The sequence below is a fragment of the Corvus moneduloides genome, chromosome 1 (assembly GCF_009650955.1).
Source record: "Corvus moneduloides isolate bCorMon1 chromosome 1, bCorMon1.pri, whole genome shotgun sequence".
Classification (NCBI taxonomy): domain Eukaryota; kingdom Metazoa; phylum Chordata; class Aves; order Passeriformes; family Corvidae; genus Corvus; species Corvus moneduloides.
In genome coordinates, this window is record NC_045476.1 from 108941860 (window position 1) to 108963253 (window position 21394).

The 21394-nt window shown below is 38.5% G+C and overlaps 1 protein-coding gene across 1 annotated transcript in view; it reads left to right on the forward strand.

Moving 5' to 3' along the window:
• SPIRE1 (spire type actin nucleation factor 1) overlaps positions 1–21394 on the forward strand; it is a 128161-nt gene that overhangs the window by 72891 nt on the left and 33876 nt on the right. The window contains 3 exon segments of the mRNA XM_032121519.1: positions 5174–5299; positions 15193–15276; positions 16619–16783. Of these exon segments, the coding sequence (XP_031977410.1) occupies positions 5174–5299; positions 15193–15276; positions 16619–16783 (375 nt within the window).

Below are 21394 nucleotides of genomic sequence, written 5' to 3' on the forward strand. Positions count from 1 at the left end.
CCCAAAGCGATGATCAAAACAACAAATACCAGCACAAGGGAAGGCCTTACCAGAGTGCTGGAGAACACTTAAATACCAAGGTGGATGTGCTTGGTACTAGCAATTTGCTTCAATTTCCACAAAACTTACCTTTTCCTTGAGGCGTGCAAAATTAGCTGGGGGCTCACACATCAAGCAATTGGACATTCCATGGCAGTTGCAAAAGATCATTTAAAATATCAATTTAAAAGTTACCAAACTTTTGCAGGTGAAGAGTAACTTTCTGTGAATGCTTTCTGTATTTTCTGTTAACTGATTTTGTGGATTAAGAGCTAACTGTGCTCCCATCCCTTTGTCTTATTGCAGTCTTTCCTTGATAGTATTCCCCCAGAATCCTTTATCAGAGGGATCAGCTAGTCCTTGGCCCACTGCAGTTACAAGTAGCAGAGCCAGGGGCAAATCTCTGCCTGGAGTGTTTGAGAGAGCAGCTCTGTAGTGCTGGGAAGCAGGTGAACTGGCTCCAAGTGTTGTGAAAGCCACCTCAAGCCGAAGTTGTGGGTACTATGCACAGGCACGGTCCTAGCAGGCAGAAGCATCTTACAAACTCATGAAAAAACACTTACTCCTGTGAACTGCTCATCTTTCAATGCTATTCTAGATAATAAAGCAAAGCAAAATGCTTAGTTGAGTTTTACAAATATGCAGGTACTGTCTTGGTAAGATTTCTCTGGTAAGGCATGTAGCTTCTTGAAGTTCATATTCATATGAAAAAGGATATATATGAAAAAAAAAAAAGCCCAATCATAAACTCTAGTTTATCTTCATGGAGATAAAGTCTTCCAGAAAATAGCCTTGACTTGAAAAGGCATCTCAAGCTGAGTTTTATTTTGTGAACCTGTTGCAGTACCATACAGCAGAGGATGAGGCAAATGCTTAGTACAGTTGCATGTTCAATGATCTGTTGGTTAAAGTAATTTCTTTTTGTTGCTTAAGAAAAAGTACATCTTTTAAGTCTCTGTTAATACTCCAAGGCTTTCAAAACACTTAACAAGCCTGGAATTTGCAGGCTGGTAATATGTTTTGCATAATATCAATGGCCTGTCTTTGTGGCCCATGGGAAAAAGAAATCCTTTTCTTCTTTGTGGTGCATTCATACAGGCCCTCTGCCCAAGATGATTACAAGTGGAAACAGTTTTTGTCTTCTGAAATCTTAATTCCAGCAGCCCAGGTGTTTTGATGAAGCTTCCAGTACGTATCTAGCCAAAAAGGTTTTTCAGAACTTACCTGAATTTTAGTGGATGAGTCAGTTGTATTTTTTGTAATTTTATGGAGGCCTTGCTGGAATATATCCAAACAAATGCAAGAAGTGCTGTTTGATCTCTTCAGATGGTTAAATTGTGATTCCTGTTAGCACTGCTTTGGCTTGGTGCACCCAGTTTCCTAGTCAACTGAGGATGAAGTTGGAGGAGCTGGCAGAGCTATGATATTTACATAATGCCTTTTTTTCCTGTGAACCCTGAATGTGGATGGAAACAGCTTCTAATCTTCTTAGTGATCTAAGCAAAGATTGAATGCTTTGGGTCAAGCTGAGGTTTTGGATAGGCTCAGTTAGGAAAAAAAATTTTAAATCCCAGCTCTTCACAGTGATTGCAAATGGAAATATTTACAGACTGAGCTAGTTAATGTTTCAGTAGTTGATAATATTTTTATTATTTCACCAGTTTGCAAAGACCACATAATCTGTTTTGAGCCATATTTTTTGAGACTTCTTGGAAGCAGAACAAACAGCCCTTGTATTAAGCCCTGGGCGCTGTTCGAGCTCATTCCCCTAAGGGAATCTTGTATCATGACGGATGAAAAGTCAAGTGTCAGAATAAGCATACAACTTCAAAATGACTGGAAAAGACTGCATATGTGATCTTAATCCTTCTTGCACCACAACCACTATGACATGGTAAGAGGAGGAGTTTATTAGGTTGCTGTCCTTTCATAACTCAGTTATTGAAACATTCTGACTGGGATTTTTGTTGTGTGTTACAGTAACATAGCTTTTCAAACACTACTACCATGAACTTAAAGATTTTAGATTTTTTTAAGGGATAAATATCCTGAACTCATGCTAGAAGTGACATTTCATACTTGATTTGCCTTGTCTGCCTAGATTTTGTGGTATGTTTTCATACAGAAGTCACAGCTTGTCACGCATTCTGAACCAATGTGCAAATACAATATATTACAATGAAGGAGGAAAAAAATCAGTCCGTCCTTTTTACATTTTCCTTTTTCTTCAGGCTTACCTTCCCTAATCAAAAAAATTCATGTTAAGTCATTTGACTTAATATTACCACAAGGAGTTTTATTATGTAATGCATCTTCACATAATATAAGATCACTCAGAGACTGATTTCTCAGAACATGAAAGTTAGTAGGAGCTGTTGGCCCTCTTTTAATACCTGCAGCCTAAAGGTTGCAAAGGAAATGGTCAGGTTTTATGTGGTTGCTTTTGTAACTTAAGTTCAGCAAGCAGGCTTTTTTTTTTTAATTTGCTTTCCTTTGTGTTCAATAATAGAATCAATATTACAACCATTCCCTGCTTGAACTTGTCACTGCTGCATTTCATTAACTTTCTCAATATTTGATGCAAATTGTTTCTAATTAACATACCTTCGAATAAAGAAAAAAAGGAATCTTAAAAACCTGTGTGCAGTCTCTACACTAATAAAATTTTATTCTCAGCTATGAAGACATACTATTTTATGACCTTTTTTGAAATTGCTGCTGCTATTATTTTTATTCTTGTAAGTGGTGTATTTTAGAATGAAACCCTTTTATCTGTACTATAATTAATAACCAGAAAATGAAAACACAGTAAGGCAAGTAAGGACATGATTCATTATTGAGAAAAAAGAACACAACCATACTCAGAATTTGGTCTAATATTCTAATATTTTCATTAAGGGAAATTTTTAGTAGATTCTTTTTGTATGTGTTATCACTACTGCACACATTAGGCATGCATCTGTTTTGGTTTATCTCCCTTTATCTGCAAAGGAGATGATCTGATTTGTTAAAAAGGGGGGGAAAAAAGGAGAAAAAAGGAGGGGGGAAAAGGAAAGGAGAAAAAAGGGAAAAAAGCAGGGGGATGGGGAGAAAAGGGGAGACAGATGTCAAGTATGCCCTTGTGATTATCCAGAAATAAATTTGAAGAGTGTAAGAAAATTTTGGAAAATTATGAAATTTTTAAAACAACATAAAATTTGAAGTGTAGGGATCAAGGGCAGTTTCATGAACATGGCTGCCTTGTATTTCCTAAGTGGAAGGAAAATACATAGGAAGGAATAAAAATTTACACACACATATGTATAAACTTGCCATGTGTATATTCTTTTTTACAACTAAAAGGAGATAAATACATAAGGGTACATAATCAGGAGATTGCAGGAGTCCAAACTGTGCTTGTAAAAGTTTATCGAAGGAGTTGACCAAATCTGACCACTGAGCTCTGTATTGTTATTCTGATGGGAAGAAATAAAAGATAGCAAGGGGCCTGTGCTCTCAGAGAGCAACTTGTCAATGAGATTGAGCCAGTCTAAATCTGACTGTACCCAAACACAATTGTTCAGCCCTTCCTCCCTTTTCCCACCCTGGCAGCACGTTCTCCTTGCTCCTTTTTGCCTGCACTTCTGTGTGTGTGTCTGTGCCATGAAGAGTAATTGTCTCCTGCTCCACTTCCTTCACATTGTTAATTTTTGTCTGGATGAGTAATCCTCCCTGAGTTAGGGCACGAACTCCTGTGCCAGCATAAGGGCATCTGTGGATTCGTACAGCTGGAGGCCACAGGACCACACCTTTTAGTGGCAGTATGGATTTAAATCAAATGGAGAGCAATATGGAAAAGCAGCCTGAGCTTTACATGCATTGTGCCCCTTGTAAACACAGTGTTCACTGTAACAACAGGAGGGATTTAGACAAGGATGCCACTAGGCTAATTAAGGGCTCTTCTGCTAAAGAGGCTTTTTTCTCAAGCTTTAGCTCTGGAGATCTGAATTAGCTATATATATAAGAAATAGTTACTATACAACCACAGAAACAAAACAAATTTTTAAGGCCTTGATTAAGACTTCATTTTATTTTTACATGTACACCAGTATGATACATGATATGGATACTCAGGTTTCAGCTTTGGGATTTTTTTTGATTTAAAAGTGTTTAGGAAACAAATTACAGATGTTATTTTATTCTGTCTGTTTTCAGCCGGTATTTCTGTGATGAATACTTGCAGGTGATGGATTTGACTTAGGGGAAAAATGATATTACAACTATTATTATCTGTGTTGAGATATTCCACAATAGTAGAAGCTGGATGTTCATGAAGCTGGATGTTGCTCATACCATTCAGGTTCTCAGTTTGAAATGTGAAGGCTGGTTTCAGTGAAACTTCTCTTGTTGGAAACGGGAGCTGCATGTTTTACTCTAAAAGCAATACTGTTCATCAGTAACTCTGAATGATTACTAGTGATTTGAGTAGGCTTTCAGAGTTTTTCAAGTTTAGCATATATGAAAGCACCTGTTAGTGTTCCTTTGCATTAGCTGTGTCTGTGTTTGGAAATGTTCATGAAAGTCTGAGGTAAGGCAATAAGCCTGTGCTTCCATAACTCTTGCTGATTTTTAAAATCTTTGTACTGCTTGAAATAAATCTGATCAGAGTTTCAGCTTGATGATTACACTGTACTTTTTTCCTTGCTTCACCTTCCATCCTTTCATAAACTGGTAGGGATACAGTTCTCTTCCACATTCATAGGAACTCTTAACACTTACTGTTAAAGCTGGTTTGACTTAAGTATGTTTCCCCAAAATTTGCTACTGCAAGATGGCTTGTTTTCACAATTATGACAATTATGTTGAATTATGTTGTCCTTTTTTTTTTTTTTTTGGTTATGAAAAGGCAGTGTCGTGGTTTTCCAGAACATGGTCAACCAGTCCCCTTACTATTCCTATAGTACTCTTCTCATAAAATAAATAGGAACAGAAGGTTTAGAAAATACACCCCAATTTCTGACTAAACTGAAGTGTCTCATGGATGCTTGTGCCCTTGATATTCAGTTGCATTCACTTTCATGTTCTCTTATGCTCTGTCACATTAATGAAAGCAGTGGGGCATTGTTTTGATCCTGTTATTTATTTTTCTCCCTAGCTGTGTGCTGCCCACCTGCCAACTCGATCAGAGGCGCCCAACCACTATCAAGCAGTGTGTCGGGCTCTGTTTGCCGAAACAATGGAGCTCTACACTTTCCTGGCCAAAATTAAAAGTGCAAAAGAGGTAAGCACTCTGAGAAGGTTTTCTGCTTTTGAGCTCATCACTGTGTGAATTTGGCTTACAAAATCACTTCTATACCCAGCCAGTAGGGAATGTCAGATGCTTGAGGAGATGATATGTAGTTTTCAGGAAGGACAGTTCTTCAGCTGAGGGGTTTTTAATTTTGGCTTGTAACCATTTACATCCCTCAGAACTTGTTATTAATTGTGACTAATCTGTTTGGGAGTAAACCAGACGATTTTCTCAGAGGATAACACATTGCATACATGTACCCATTCCTGCATACATGTATGCAATATATTTGAGTCTAAAAGCTTCTCTGGTGTTTCAGAGATGTTATGAAGTGTCAGAGCTTTGCCTGTTTTTCCTCAGCTTCTTCCCATAAGGGAGTTCTCTTTGCTGAGAATTATCTGAGATTCTTCTTGCTTGTATTTTGTCGCCAGTCAGCAGCTTCTCTTACCTTTTGCTGTATGATTGGTTTGTTGTCTGTCACACTGGCTTCACAGCAGAGCCGACTTTAAAAATAGAAAAATTTTCCCCTTCAGGTCACAATGCTTATGTTCACTGCCTGTTTGGCTGTTACTATTGGCTGAAAGGCCATCCTGTGAACCACTGCAATTAACGGGTCTGGCTGAAGAGTGATTTAAGGATGATATTTACTGCAGATAGTCTCAGTGATCTGGCCTGCGAGTGGCCCCATGAACAGTTCTATTAAGACAGTGTGGGTGCTGGTAACATTGGAAAACTGGTGGGTGAGGGCAAGGGCAGCAAGGGAAACTCATTTCTTAAAGCTGGTTTCTTCACGGAAGCCAACTTGTCAAGTAACAACGCTTTCATAATTTTTTTTCTTAATAAATCCCTGAAGGATTTTCTTTTCATTTGTAATTCAAGATCTACAGTACCTTTAAGAAGCAGAATAAGATTTTACAGGCTGACCTAAAAATTTTGCTGCTGAAAGAGGCAGAGCTGTTCCACCCACGCACATGTACTCCCACTGTTTTCCTTCTTCTGGTTCTCGGGAACAAATGCAATAAATATCAAGCAAAACAAAAAATAAAGGAGTTACTCCTTGTCAGGTTAATGAGCTGAATCAGCTCATTAAAGAGTCAGATGAGCCTCAGAGCAGCACAAGAGAGCTTTTATCACACTGATGGTGGAAGCTGCAAACCAGTCAGAGACACAAGGGGCTGCTGCTCTTTCCTTCCTGGGTGAGACTCATCATCCAAGAGGAAGAGTCCTTCTGAGATGTTTTTCTGCTGCACAGGGTCAGATCTCATCTCCACTTCTTCTGCAGTCCTATTCAAAGTGGAAGCAATTTTTAAACTGAAGCAGTGTCATACAGGGATAATTTTGACAGTGTCAGCATGGCTAAAGAGCCACTTGTTTTCTGAAGTGCCTATGTTATGGGACATCTGCATCTAATACCTCTGGTACAGGGAGCAGTCAGGATACAAGATCTCCTTGTTAAATCTGTCTCCCAAGCCTTGACATCATTAATTTCACATCTTGGCTTTTAACTACTGGATATATTAATTGAGGGACCTGTTCTGGAAACAACTCACTCAACAGCTTTTGCAAAGTCCAAGCTGAGGCTCAAAGAACCCTTCAGAGTTCTTCTTTCTGCTCTGAGAAGAATTATGTTTGCCATAGTTCTCAAACATCTTGGCCACAGTGAGCAGTAATAGGGCATCTCTGTTGTCAATGTCAAAGTAAAATATTGTGGGCTATAACCATTCAAAATCATGTCTTAACAATAATCTTTTAAAAATTATTTTTAAAAGTGGAAAGGTATTTTGAATTTGCAAATTATTTAATCACCTTATCTTTGGGCATAAAAACCCTACAACGTCTGCTCACACCATAGAGCATACAATGAGTTAATCCCAAATGAAAGAAACCATTTGCCTCTCACAGGCTATTAGGCATTGATTCAAAGCATATTTAGGTCAAAGGAAGTAATCCTTGTAGATGGAATTTTGGCCCTACTGAATCAGTAAGACTTTTATTACTGCACCTAACCAGGGCCAGATTTTTGACCTTTTGATTTCATTTTGATTTCACTCTGGATCAGTCCCTCAGTAGGCGTGTAAGAAATTACCAAGAAAATGATCTTGAAAGCAGCTTTTGTAATCTGAATGCTTCAAGTCTATGATGTGCTTGGTCCTTGATCATAGCTTTTATCTAACTACAGATTTGGAAGGTATTTAATTTTGAAAATAATGTAGCGTACAAAATAAAAAACAGGTATGAAGAAAATATGAGGTGGAATGCTGTAAGTCTTGTTGCACCATTTCAAAATGACCTTTATAGTTTATACTTGAGGCAAGCAGGGATCATATGATCACGTTAGGTTTGTGCCAGTAAAAGCTGTGCTATTGTTTACATGCTCTTCTGTCTTGCAAATACATAGCAGAATCTTAGGTCATGAGGAGTACAATTAAATACTCTCCTAGTAAATTCCTTTTTTCTTTTCCTTTTGTTATTGTCATATAAGTATTGGGTGTAAAGGAGATAAACACTGAATACCTCAGTAAGGAAATTTTGTTGTCATGGATTTGTGGTGATTGCATTGGCAGATAACTGGGGGAGAAAAACAGGTCACATACATCAGTTCCAATTAAAAAAAAATTATACTGTGTAATATTGTGGGTTTGACACTAAAGATGCCAGGAATTTTAAATTGTTAGCTTATTTCAAAAAACAACAGCTTTATTTGGAGATCTTGCTTTAGATTCCCTCAGACCTAGATACAGTTGTGGATGTGAGATCAAAATGAAATTAAAAACACCAAAAAGGGGAAAGAATCCTCTGAAATTATTTAAAATAACTTTCCTGTAGATAAAAATTACTTTGAAATTACTTGGATTCCTTCTAGGGCCACTGAGGGGCATCTGGGTATCTGTTTCCCAGGTATATGAGGTTCATATTTTTTGGTCAGTAAATGCTTAAATAGGCAGTTTCACTGTAGTGGAAGAGGGAGAATTTTTATCTGCAGAAATTCACTTGCTTGGAGTGAACTAAATCTGACCTACCTTGTGCTGCAGCCTAGAACAGGTTTAGATGGGAAATATTGCAGGGGAAAATATTGCTGTGATGCTGTTTTCAATTTGGCCCTGTAAAAACTTACCAGGACTTTGAAAGTCCAGGGTTTCAAGAGGTATAGATTGGTAGGTAGGAGGGATAGGTCTGTAGGTTGTAAAATGTTTTAACACTAGGATATATACTGAGGAGTCACGTGTTCCCCAGTCATCATCTGTCATATAACAAATATAGTGTATATTCACCAAGGGTTGTACTGGCATGAATTTGGGTGAGTGTATTAATCAGAAATGATGAAGTGATGAGTGAGCTGTTCAGATCCTCTCAGTGGATGTCAAATACAATGTTTAAGGCACTTTGTCACATAATTGATGCCATATGGTTACTTCTAGTCTGATTCAATGTGTATGAAAGGTCAGCAGTAAAGTTGACTTGCAGACAGGGAGATGGTATTTCCACTCTTAAAGAGTGTGAAATATTTAATGTAGTGGATGCACAGGACAGACAGAGTTCAGAAAGATTGATACAATTGTTGCAATAGTTTAAAAATAAACAACTAAATATTTTCTTTTTGCAATGTGAAATTTTTCTAGCAAGTTTATTGGGGTGTTTTTCAGCTTGCTGGCAGTATTTGCATGCTGCTTAGGCTCTGTGAAAGGTGGCCTTGCTGCAGACCCACCCTGGGTACCATCTGCTGCTATCCAGGAGTGGTCTTCTAATGGGCCAAGACCTCCTAATTCTTGTGTCCTGCTGTTTAAGCATTTACAGCTGATAACAAAGATGGAGTACAGCTTGTTTTTCATGTCAAAAAGTGAGCTTTCAAAATTGCAGTAAGAAAATCCCACAGAAAAGGATTCTCTCCCTTTTTAAAATTGTTTTGGGGGGAAAATGGTCCACAAGGTGAAGGAAGTGTATACGTGTATGGCAGGGGACAAGGTAGTTTGAATATCTGCTAATAATGGACCCATGTAAAAGAAAAGATTCATCTTTTTCAGAATGGTCCAAAAGTCATTGACATAACCTTTGTTGGCACCTGGCCATACTGTAGGCACAAATAAGTGATGTCCATGAGATTAAGCAAATGTTCCTGCTGGAAAGTATCTGAAAAAGTCACACACACATTGCTCAGAGTGGCTCAGTGTGACTGAGAGAGACACGGAGAGACTATGCAGGCAAAGGAATGCAATATTGCTGCTCTGGATCAGACAGGGGATTCAGCAGGGCTGTATCCACATTGTGAACCTGCTTTTTTGAAGGGATATCTGCCCTAGGCCTCCTTTGGTTCCTTGTTAATGCCCGGTCTTGCCTTCTCCTGTAGTTAATATTCCACGTGCACTTCATGGCTGAGTGAGTCAGCAATGTGCTCTTGCTGCAAAGAAGCCTTATGGTGTCCTGGGCTGCATTAGGAGGAGTGTTGCCTGCAGGTCGAGGGAGGTGATCTTTCCCCTCTGCTCAGCACTGGTGAGGCCACAGCTGGAGTGCTGGGCCCAGTTCTGGACTCCCCAGTACAAGAGAGACAGCGACATAATGGAGAGAGTCCAGGGAAGAGCCACAAAGATGATGAAGAACTGAAACAGCTCTCCTATGAGAAAAAGGCTGAGAGACCCAGGGCTGTTCAGTCTGGAAATGAGAAGGCTCAGGGAGATCTCATGAATGTCTCTAAATACCTGAGGGGAGAGTGCAAAGAGAACAGCACCATGCTCTTTTCAGTGGTGCCCTGTGACAGGACCAGAGGCAGTGGGCACAAACGAAAGCACAGGAGTTCCCTCTGAACAGCCAGAAATACTGGTTTTACTGTGAGGGTGACTGGGCACTGACAAAGGTTTTCTGAGGAGGCTGTGGATTCTTTGTCCTTGGAGATATCCAAAAGCTGCCTGGACATGATGCTGGACAACTGGCTCTGGGGATTTAGCAGGGGGATTGGACCAGCAGACTTCCAGGGATCTCTTCCAACCTCAAGCACTTCGTGACTCTCTGAGTGGTACCAATAAAGGTGATGCTGGCCTGTAGGATGTACTCTGGGTGATAAACTCAACTGGCACAGGTGGTGCTAAAAAATACCATGTTACGCTGGCCAGCATAGTGTATGAGATAAGTGTCCAGTAGGCAGATCAGTTGCAGTAGGTTTGACTTACGTCTCAAAAAGTTTTAAAGATTGATGTACACCCTAGAGCATCAAAATTAATATCCCTTCCAAAACTAATTAAGACTTTGTATATTTTTATAATTGCCTACATCTCAAATTGCAGTGAAAATCCATGCTCATCAAAAACTTATCCATAGTTTTGTTATCCCCAGTGTGCCTTGTAATTAGGCTTTTGGTAGAACATAGAGAAAGCTCCCAATCTATCATCTTTGTTCTGTTCTTTTAAAACATGTTGCCTTTCATTTCTGTCCTTTCTGATGTAAAAACATAGTTCTTTCAGTCTGCCTGGATATATTTCAATCCAATCTGTATGAAATGTAAACATACAAATTCTAATGAAGTACATGCATAGAAATGAAATTGTTTCTTTCTTTTTTTCCTAGTTTCATGCCATACAAAGATTCAGTTGGAAAACAGCTAAAGAAAAAAGTCAGGTGGCTATACTGCTGTATTATTTGTACAAAATATGATAATAGAGGTAGTTAATAGGTACCTAAATAATGTTAATGGCTAACTTATATTGGAAATAGAGTCATTAGCCAAGTTACTCTCAGAAGTCTTGTGACTGTAAAAGCTGTCAAATACTCTGCTGCCTGGATTTTCAGAGCACAGCTGGAGAAATAAATTAATTCACAAACTCTTCAGCTCATAACTTCACTTTTGCCTACACTTCCAAGTCTCCAGTAACTCCACTTTTGCACCTGTGTTGTCATCAGGCTTGCAGCTCCATCATGATCAGTTTGATCCCTCAATTTAGGACCTTTAATAAGGGAAGATGCTGCTGGTTTGTGTTGGGCAGGGGAGGATTTGGTTTTATTTTCTTAAGTGGTGCAGACACTGTCACTCAATCAGTGTTACATGCCCTTGCTTTGGGGTTTTTTGCCTCTTCCTGCACAGTTATGTTGAGCAGCATGGTGACTATTGCCCTCTCCAGAGCTGAGCAAAGTGCATCAGCCCATACCTCTATACATTAAGAACTTTGTCTGCTATTAGCTTGAGGTTTTCAGGGACTGATTTAACTGATCCTATTCTCAGTTTGAATTAAATGGGTTTTGGGTCTTTTCGAAGACCTAGAGTAATGCTGCTCCCTAAGCCCTTGGAATTTAAATCTATGTTGAATAGCTGAAGGTATATAAAGCAGTTTTTCCCATGTGTGCATGTTATGTATTTTTAAATTGAGCCTCGATGTGCAAGAATATTTTCTACTTTCAAAGATAGCAGTGTAAGAATCAATTTAATCAGTGAACAAGTGACTCCTAACTAGGAGTATAAACTGGGAACTGCAGTAGACTGTGTTATGCAGTTGGTGAAAAGCAAAGTCCAGGTCTGGATTCCCTAGAATACAACATTCATTAAATCACTGTGTTTTAGAAAGTATTTTATGGAAGGGAGTCTTTGACACTGTGCTGACAAGAGTCTTACATAAACTCCCATCTGTCACTGAGCACAGAACAGCATATCTCAAATGTGGGCCATGCAGCAGCCGCAAATCAAGTGTCTGCTTTTAATAGTACAGCAAGAGGTTTGAAGACATTTGATATTTTTACTACTAGCTTTTGTCACAAAATGCAGTCCTTTAAAAAAATGGCCAAATGCTGTAAAGGTTTTTTAAAAAGGGAAAGCTCTTGAAATAGTCATTTCCTACACATCCAACCCTTATTTCCTAAATGAATGCCCAGGCTGTAGTAGGTGAATTGGGTCTGTGGTATGGGTCTGAGGTTCTGGGATCCTTTAGAAAAACCCTTTTAAGATGTTTCTGCTTTCTGAAATGGAAATCCATTTAGGCCTTGTATTTATTATACTGTAATAGCTTTTCTTAAGCCATTGTCCCAAGGGTAAGTGCAAGTGGCTACAGCAGCAGCAGCTGAGGTTACTTGCAGGTTTCGGAACACAGTTGAATTCTGACAAAGGGTCTATTGTATTTTAAATGTGTTGGTTTCTATAATTTACTGTTGAAACAGAGGCAGAAACCCACTGATGCTGGCTGGGGATGCTGGAGGGAAACCCTAATGTTCCATTTAGTCTACAAGTTTAAACATAATCATTTGTCACAGTGAATTTATTCCTTCCCAAGCAGCACCTGACAGGTGTAGAAGAGTTAAAGCCTTCCTAAACACTTCCTGCAAGCATAGAGCACTTGCTGCTTTCTTCCAAAGCTTTGTTAGTTCTATAATGATAGAAATTCCTTTCTTTTCTACTCTTCTCCACTAATTGCATTTAGGGGCCAGAGCCAGGTGCCAGGGAAGGGAATCAACTATCCTTACAAAGTGAGTGTCTGTGGTACCAGGGCCACAGCCAAGCACTCAGCACAGGGATGGGGAGTAAGAGAAGGCCAGCTTTGGCAGTCGCCTGTGCTTGTACCAGCTCATTTGTATCATAAAACTGCACTTGGAGAGACTTCATCTCTTGGCTGGCAGGTTTTGCTCCTGCAGCTCTCCAGTGCGTGGTAGCCAGCATCACTTACACCTGTGCTTTCTTGGGTAGGAACTGCCCCTCTAGCTATGTTCCAGAGGAACTAATTAGATGGTTACCTTATTTGGAAGATCTTTCAGCTGCTCAGGGTGGGTTTTTTCCCCCCTTCTTGTTTTCTGCTGTTAAGAAAAACGGGTTGTAATCTCTTCTAGCTTCATTAAATACTTATGTCAGTCAAAAGCATCAGCCTTTGGGCATAAACCAGCCCCATAAACTGGGGAACTGCTGTATCGTAGGGAACACGGTTGCTGAGGTGGGTGATTGCCACCAGTCTTGTTGAATAGCTGAAGTATAGGTTAAGCAGCTGGAACGCGTTAATTTAAAAAAAATTCAAGTGTACCTTCCAGTATGGGAAGGAGGAGCAAATCTGACAGTTGTGAGCCCATTTACTGAAGTTATCTTTTTGATTACAAAGAGATAAAGGAAAAAGTATCAGATGTTATATTTTGCAGTTTACCAGTAGATGTTAGCAGTTTGCAAGAAAGAAAGTAATTTACAGTTACAGGTACTGTATTTGAAATGATTACTCCAGCTGTATGATAGAGAAAAGAAGAAACCCTGGATAACAGAATACACATAAGTGAAGCCTTTATGTTACCCATTCTTTCCATTTTTCCATTTTTCCCTTGGGAAGGGCAATTGCTTGTGAGTGTCAGACTGACCACAGTGCCAGGACCAGCAGAAGTTTCCATAAAGACATTCTTTCCCAGTTGGGTATCCTGTTGTGATGCTGCAAGTCATGCCAAAATGTTCTCACATTGTCCCATGATTAATCTGCTTTTGTTAGTGTGGGTGATTTATGGTTTTTTAGAGTCTTCTTGTAAATTATGCATTTTATTTTGATAGGGCAATGGTAGTATTTCTTCTTTGATACCGAAGCAATTGTGTTACTTACATAAATAAGACTATAAAGAACCCATCTGGTCACTTTCCAAAACCTCTGTGGTAGCTGACTCACATGTCCTATCTCTGCAGCCAGGTTTGGTAGATGCTTGCACTGTTGAATGTGCAAGTTAAGCATTCTTCCAGTGCTTCCATTTCTAACACTGAAATGTTGGCAGTTTAGGAACTACTTCCAGGGAAAAAAAAAACGTTTTAAGAAGTATGCTTATTTTTATTTTTTTCTGGAAAGCTTAGAAGTTGAATTGAGACTGATTGTTCAGTTCCATTAAAGGAAGAGCTTAAGTGCTTAAAAGATAGAAATACTTTTGGTAGATATGTCTGTCACATCTCTGACCTGTTGCTGTAGTCTTATAAAATAAAAAAAGGAGTTAGCAGAGGACTTAAATATCCATTTCAGATATATTAGTGAGTACTTAGATAAAAGATCAAATTAAACATTTTTAAAGATTTCCTGGAAAACTCTCCATAAAAGTGAAGTGGATTACTGAGAAATTGCTTGTACTGCTGATTCCAAAATACTTCAGTACAGAAGTAAACAAACAAACAAAAAAAGCCTTTTGAATATACAGGTGTTGATGTGTATAAGAAAACTTGTGTAAAGCCACAACCTTCTGTGTTCAGGCTTGCCTGTTCTTTGGTCTGCTGTAACTTTTAACTGTTTTTTGCATTCTTGTTGGTATGATAGCTTTTTATTTTTGCCCCTTTGCACACCATCTTTTCCATATTTACATGATCTGATCTTGTTCATAAGTAGCTTTTTTCATCTTTAAAAGATGTTTCTCTTCCTCACATGATTTTGTTACTGATATTTCAGAATCTATACCCATGTTATACAGAGTAATTAATTGCAATATATATATTCAATTCTGTCACTATTCAATGTAAAGGATTTCTCATAGTTTATTTCTCCTACAAAAATGAGCTACTTGAATTCAACAAGCATTAATTTTGGTATGAATGGATCTTTATCAAGCTGGTAATACTTTCTGTGTTGTAGCTTAACAGACATGATGGGTGGTTAAGGTTTTTTTTTCCTGTGCATATAAAAACTTAGGGATATAAACATTTTAATATGTAGTTTTTCCTACAGCACATTATTATCTGAAGTACTTTTATACTCAAAACTTAACATTTGTTCCCAGCATTTAAGGTTAACTTTCCAAGGAAGAGAAATATATTCAAATAATGTTTCAAGTTACTTTTACAGTATTGCTGTTCAAGTCATAAAACATTCAGTAGAACACCTGAACAACATGATACAAGAGATTAAAAATTAAGCTTCAGTTTTACTTGAGAGTAATGCCACTGTTCATTCATTGACTCATTTCATTGGCAGAACCTGAAGAAGATTCAGGAAATGGACAAAGAGGCAAGTGATGAATCCAGCACGGATCTTGATGAACTAAAAAATGCTGACTGGGTAAGACAACAATGGAATAGTGATTCAGCATCACTGCTGGTAGTTTATTTTCTTTATAAAGCTTAACTAAGGCATTATTACCTCCACCCACATGAGACTCCATCTGAAATAGTGTCCGTTTCTGTAGCTCCCAACATAAGAAGGATGTGGACCCATTGGATTGAGTCCAGAGGAGGCAACAAAGATGTTCGGAGGGCTGAAGCACCTCTCCTATGGCAACAGGCTGACAGAGCTGGGGTTGTTCAGCCCAGAGAGGAGAAGGCTCCAAGGAGACCTTAGAGCACCTTCCAGTACCTAAAGGAAGCCTCCAAGAGAGCTGGAGAGGGACTTCTTATAAGGACATTTAGTGACAGGACAAGATGGAATGGCTTTAAACTGAAAGAGATTTAGATTAGATATTAGGAAAAATTCAGATTATATATTAGGAAAAAATTCTTTACAGTGAGAGCGGTGAGGCACAGGAACAGATTTCAGCAACCTGGTCTAGTGAAAGATGTCCTTGCCCAGTGCAGGGGGTTGGAACTAGATGAGCTTTAAGGTACTTCCAACTGAAACCATTCTATGATACTGTGTTCAAATCAGTCTCTGCATTTTTTCAGTATATAAATTAATAGTAACTCATGATAAGTTCGAACTAAATGAAGTCTTAAATTTCCTTTGCAGACAGATGAAACAATACAAGTATCCAAGCAATATATTTTTCCTTAGCCTGTTTTCATGGAGAAGCTTTTGCAGTTCAAAAAGATTACATTTAGACAGGTACCATGCTGACTGCCCTTCAGAGGGGCAGTCAGGCAGTCGGCAGAGCCAGCAGCTGAATTTCTCCACTGATGAACAAAAAGGGCTACAGGGAAACTCTTGCTCAGGAGTAACTTACTGTATTTTCTAGGTACTGTTCTTGCCAGTTTATAGAGGAATATTATGAGGTTCTTGAAAAGTACTGGATTTCAATTTCCCAATCTTCTATCCACCATCTGTTCTTTCTTCTCTCCAGCAATTCTGTTTCACAGAAAATGAGAGGGAGATGTTAGTGTGTGGTGCTCTTACAGGCAGAGGAAAAGAAGTTGAGTACTGAGAGGATCAAGACTGCAAGATCCTAGGACTTGGAGTCCATTTCAAAATTTCTATTTAAAGAACAACTTTTGGGATATTTGCAGGAAAGTCCTGGGCAACAAATTTTCTGATTCAATCACTGCTTTAATTCATATAGTAATAGCTATAAGTCTAAAAACTTGGAATATGTGCCTGCAGTATACTTGAAGTGGGAATATAGATGTCAGGTATGTGAGGTGGTATTCAAGGGTAAGGTATCATATATAATTTCTGGCTCTTTTCTCTTCAGGCTCGTTTTTGGGTGCAAGTGATGAGAGATTTACGGAATGGTGTTAAACTGAAGAAAGTTCAAGAGCGTCAGTACAACCCACTGCCAATAGAATATCAGCTCACACCCTATGAGATGCTGATGGATGATATTAGATCCAAACGCTATACCTTAAGGAAGGTCATGGTAAGTCAAGAGAATCACTGGAGTTTGTCAAATCTGAAATGTTATTTTCCCTTTTTTGTCTTCTTTTTGTCTTTTTGTTTTTCCTGAGAATCTTGAAATTATTATTTCATATAGGTACTAATGTTCTTGGGGTTTATATGGCATCAAAACTTTGCACAGTGCATTGAGGGAGGGAACATGAAACCAACACATGTACTGTACTTTGTTTTCCATGTGGCAGGCATTTAAAATTCTGAAAGGTGTGCCTACATATCATAAGGTTGAACAAATCACTTGTGTTGGGTTTGTGATAACTTTAAGAGTCATCTCAAAAGTCCTGTCATGCTTTCCACTGAGAGATTGTTTTACTCTTCTTATTGGAGAGAACATTTATCTTGAGCTACAACATAGGTTTTGGAATTCCAGAGTGCAAAATGCTACCATGACTGATAATGTGATGGGAAAGGAAGACCTACAGTGGTTGAAAACTGCCTGTATCACAGTGTTTGAAAACTCCACATTCCCATGACCTGTTACGAATTTTCAAGGAATAATCTATGTAAAAAAAATTTAAATCTTCCATTTGTAGAAGTTGAGCTCAGTTATTTTCAGCATATTCTATTGTTGCTTTCAAGACAATATGCCACAGCAAGCTGGAGAGTGTTCATGGGTCTCCTCCTCCTAGATCCTCGTAAAGGTGCATGTAAAACTGACTTGAGGAACTCTTCTTATGAGAACCCATTTGATATTTACTGGTATCTCCCTGTTCTTTTTGTCCTTTAGTGTTATATTTTTTTTCAACATTGAGATGTTCTTCCTGATCGTCTAGCAACTGATCTAAAGGCTGTCTTATCCCTAGTAGGATATTTTAAATCCCTTTGTCAGAGGCATGTATTTGGTCAATATCAATATTTATACCTTATGCTTACTTAATTTCACCTGTCATTAGTTACAGTGGAAGCACTGTCATAGAATATTCAGTATTCACATGTTCACTTTCCTGACAAATCCTCACACAGTGAGAAAGCTGTGATTCCAGCAAAAAAAAATCAGAGGGGTGGGTGGGGGGCTGAGGGAGACAGGTGAGAGAGGCAGAAAGTGTGTAGTATTAATGCTTTTTATGTTTGAGCTGAAAATACTTTCCTAATCAAGATCTGGATTTAGACTATCCGATTGTATGTATTTTCTGCAGCAGATGTTGCTTAAATGTTAAATCAGTAGGGTAAAATACATACCCAGGTAATGATGTTATCTGTCTTGCCCTAACTGTTCAGAGAACCGTGCTACGTGTTCTACTACCCACTGCAACAGAGGAGTAGTCCCCTCAGGACCTTAATTACTGTATGCAATCAGGACAGTAGTTTTGTTTGAATTGGAGCCCCTGGGTCATCTAATTTTGCTTTTGTAAGACTAGCTTTTAATTCATCTTCTGCTAAGCAAGCTCCTGCCTCTTCAGAAGAGATTTCCTTCATTATGTGGTACATCTTGGGGGCACAGCTGCTGCTCCACTCATCCAGACTCTGGCTCTGTATAAAATCCCTACAAGCATCTATTTTTGGCCTGCTATCTTGTCTTCTAGATAGATTGTCCAAAGTGAACTCTGGGCATAAATACAAATAGAGGTTACCATCAGCTGCAGGTATAGTACCTGTAGGGCTGTCTGTGATGCAATTGCTGGCTTAGTCTGACAACTGCTGATGACACTATGTTACAAAAATCACTTTCTTACTGGAAGCCTTACATTCAGTAATTTGGATCCTGCTGCAGGGTCTGCTTGAAGATTGTGCAAAGCATGTTCAAAAATAAGAGTGCAGCATGACGTGGAATGTGTGGGACCTGAAGGATTCACACAGAACTGCAAGTTTAGTTATACTACATAGATACAGCATCTTCTAGCTGACTGTCACAAGTTGAAGCTGATTATATGGACTCCCATCAGCAGAAACCCTTGTGGTTCTTGAGAAGAGGAGAAAAGGTTGAGGATCCTGAATCTGAATTTTAAGGCAGTCTAGGAAAGATGGATTTCTTTCTATCATGCAAAATGGATGTTCAGCAAAATTTGTATTAAATGTAATTATTGCTTTAAATTTGTGGGTAGTAATTTTAGACTTGGTAGCTTGTGTGAATACATATCCTACTAATGATAACAAGAGGTTAAATAAAATTTTAAAGTAATAAGTAGTTTTTTTAAGTAAATGAAGTGCAACATTAAATCTTTAATGTTCTTTTTATTAATCTGATGCTGTGTTTAAAAGAGTAGCTTGATCTGTCCCTGACTGCTCACTACTGTGAGTAGAAATTAAGGAAGGAACAGATGTTCCTGTTAGACCATATTTTGGTGTTTCAGCGTGCTGTGCTAACTGACAGCAGTAACTGGAGCTTCCTGTTCTCACCCATTGTTATAGTGCAAATATTTGAAATGTTTTGAAGATGTAAAATGTCAGATTCTGGGCTTTTGGTAAATAACTGGTTTCATTTGTTTCAGTGACGTTGGCATTTCTATTTCAGTACATCTGAAAATAATTTCAGATTTGTCATCTTTCTATCCTGAGGCAAGAGTCCTCGTTGCTGCAATTGTTGTGGGAGCAAGATAGCTTTCATTCTAGAATTTTATAATCTTTAAGTATCTACCTTAGAGAGATTTAATAGCTTTCTTCACCTATGGAGCACCCACTCCCAGAAAAGCTAAAAGCTGTGGACATTGGTAGAGTCAACACATGAAAATGGAGACATTTAATAATTAAATTATCCTTGCAGGCTTAATTTTTCTTTATTACTCATATGTGTTGAGCTACAGATTTTAATTTCACAGTGCTTCACAATTAACTCTCCTTTCTGCCCATCTCCCCACCCCTCCAAGATATGCACCGTTCCCTTATTTCTTGAGCAATGCTTATTGAACAGTAACTGATGTCTCCTACATTACTGACTCAATACATGCCTCTCAGGTACTTCTATGGCCTCTCCAAACTCAGCATTATGTTACATAGCAGTTACATCCTTTGTAGGTACCAGCACTCTTGTCTTCATATGCGGGCTCTTCACGAGTACCTGTCATGTAGTGTGGTATTAGCTTGACCATGTTGCAGAAGGGGAATTTAAGCATATAGGTTGAAGCCATTATTATCAAAAATATCCAGTAATTTGAATGTCTACACTGAGAATCCTGAACATGTTTTTTTTTTGTTTTGGTTGGGGTTTTTTTTTGGGGGGAGGGGGGTTGGTTTGTTTGTTTGTTTTGGTTTTGTTTCTTAATTTATTTCTTTGCAGTATTTAACATCTTAACAGTACTTAGGTTAATTGCAGTAACAGCTGTGCACAGAGAGTATTTTCATAAGCAAGTTTTCATATGCTTCAAGCAGGCCATAGAGAATGTGAGCACAGGACTTTGACCAGTTTGTCCAGCTGGGTGTTGTAGAGTCCGTTGTTCTCTTACACACAGTTCTGACTTGGTTGTGGTGAGTTGCTTTCAGCAGGGAAACTGTGCTTTTCATTTTACACCTTCAATACATGTTTCTACAGAAGTGTAGGAGTCATCCTAGGTAGAGCAGAGAGCTTTACAGTTCCTAATTGTGCTTTAGGGGTATTCAGAGGAGGGACTCTGTGTAAGTACTGTGGTTACCATGTGGTATCATGAAATTGTTTCTGCAATTAATGTGCAGGAACAGCAGTGTGAGTACAGTGCCTCAGGATGGGAAGTACCAAAGCACTTCATTCTTGGACACTGCTGCTTGTGCTTGCTGTAGGGTGTCAAATGCTGTGTAACAACTGTGTTAAATAAACACTACCCTATTTGCATAATGCAAAATCATAAATAGATATCTACTGATCAATACTGTAATTCATCACAGACCTTTATCATGAGCTGTTCTGGAAATGATGCTGTGTGTCCCCTCTGTCTTTTTCAGTGTCCATGCAATTTCCTTTTAAATGAAAATTTCTAGATAGAACAAAATAATATCAGTTTCCTGTTGACTATTATTTAAAGATAGCACTCTCCTACTCGTTGCTGACACCTTTTCTAGCAAAACAAACAAATAAATGGCTAAGATAATTGAATGTCAGTGATAGGTGATGTTATATCAACAATGTTTCTTGTTTGGGATCACCATTTTTAAAGCTTTGGGCTTCAGCCAAAGGTAACTAAGTAACATTTGCCATTCTTTTTTTAATTGCAAATCCATATTTATATACTAAAATCTGATGGTAGCAGGTTGTTGGTAGATGATGACATGCAGATTTTTGTGTGCATTAGCTGTTTAGATCTCTACATTTATGTTTGATTTTTATAATAATTGGTTAAGCTTTCTTCACACTGCCAGTTTTAATGCATATTGTTGTACAAAAGCTGTTTTACACACATGAAGACTTAGGATAGTTTTACTGTGTTTTGAGATATTTATCCAAATACTGTTTTGTAGTTGGGGCCAGCCTGGTATGTGGAGAGAAAAAAAAATCCCATAAACCTGTTCCTTGGCGGTTTTTTCCCCTGCATGTATCATGGCTGCATCTGTGCAATGTCTCTGATTTAGACTTTAATCAAGAGCCATGAATTTTAAGCAAGTAAAAGTAAAGGATGCATTTGAAGTTGCTCACTACAGAGAGAGTTAGTTTGAGTAAATAAATAGATCT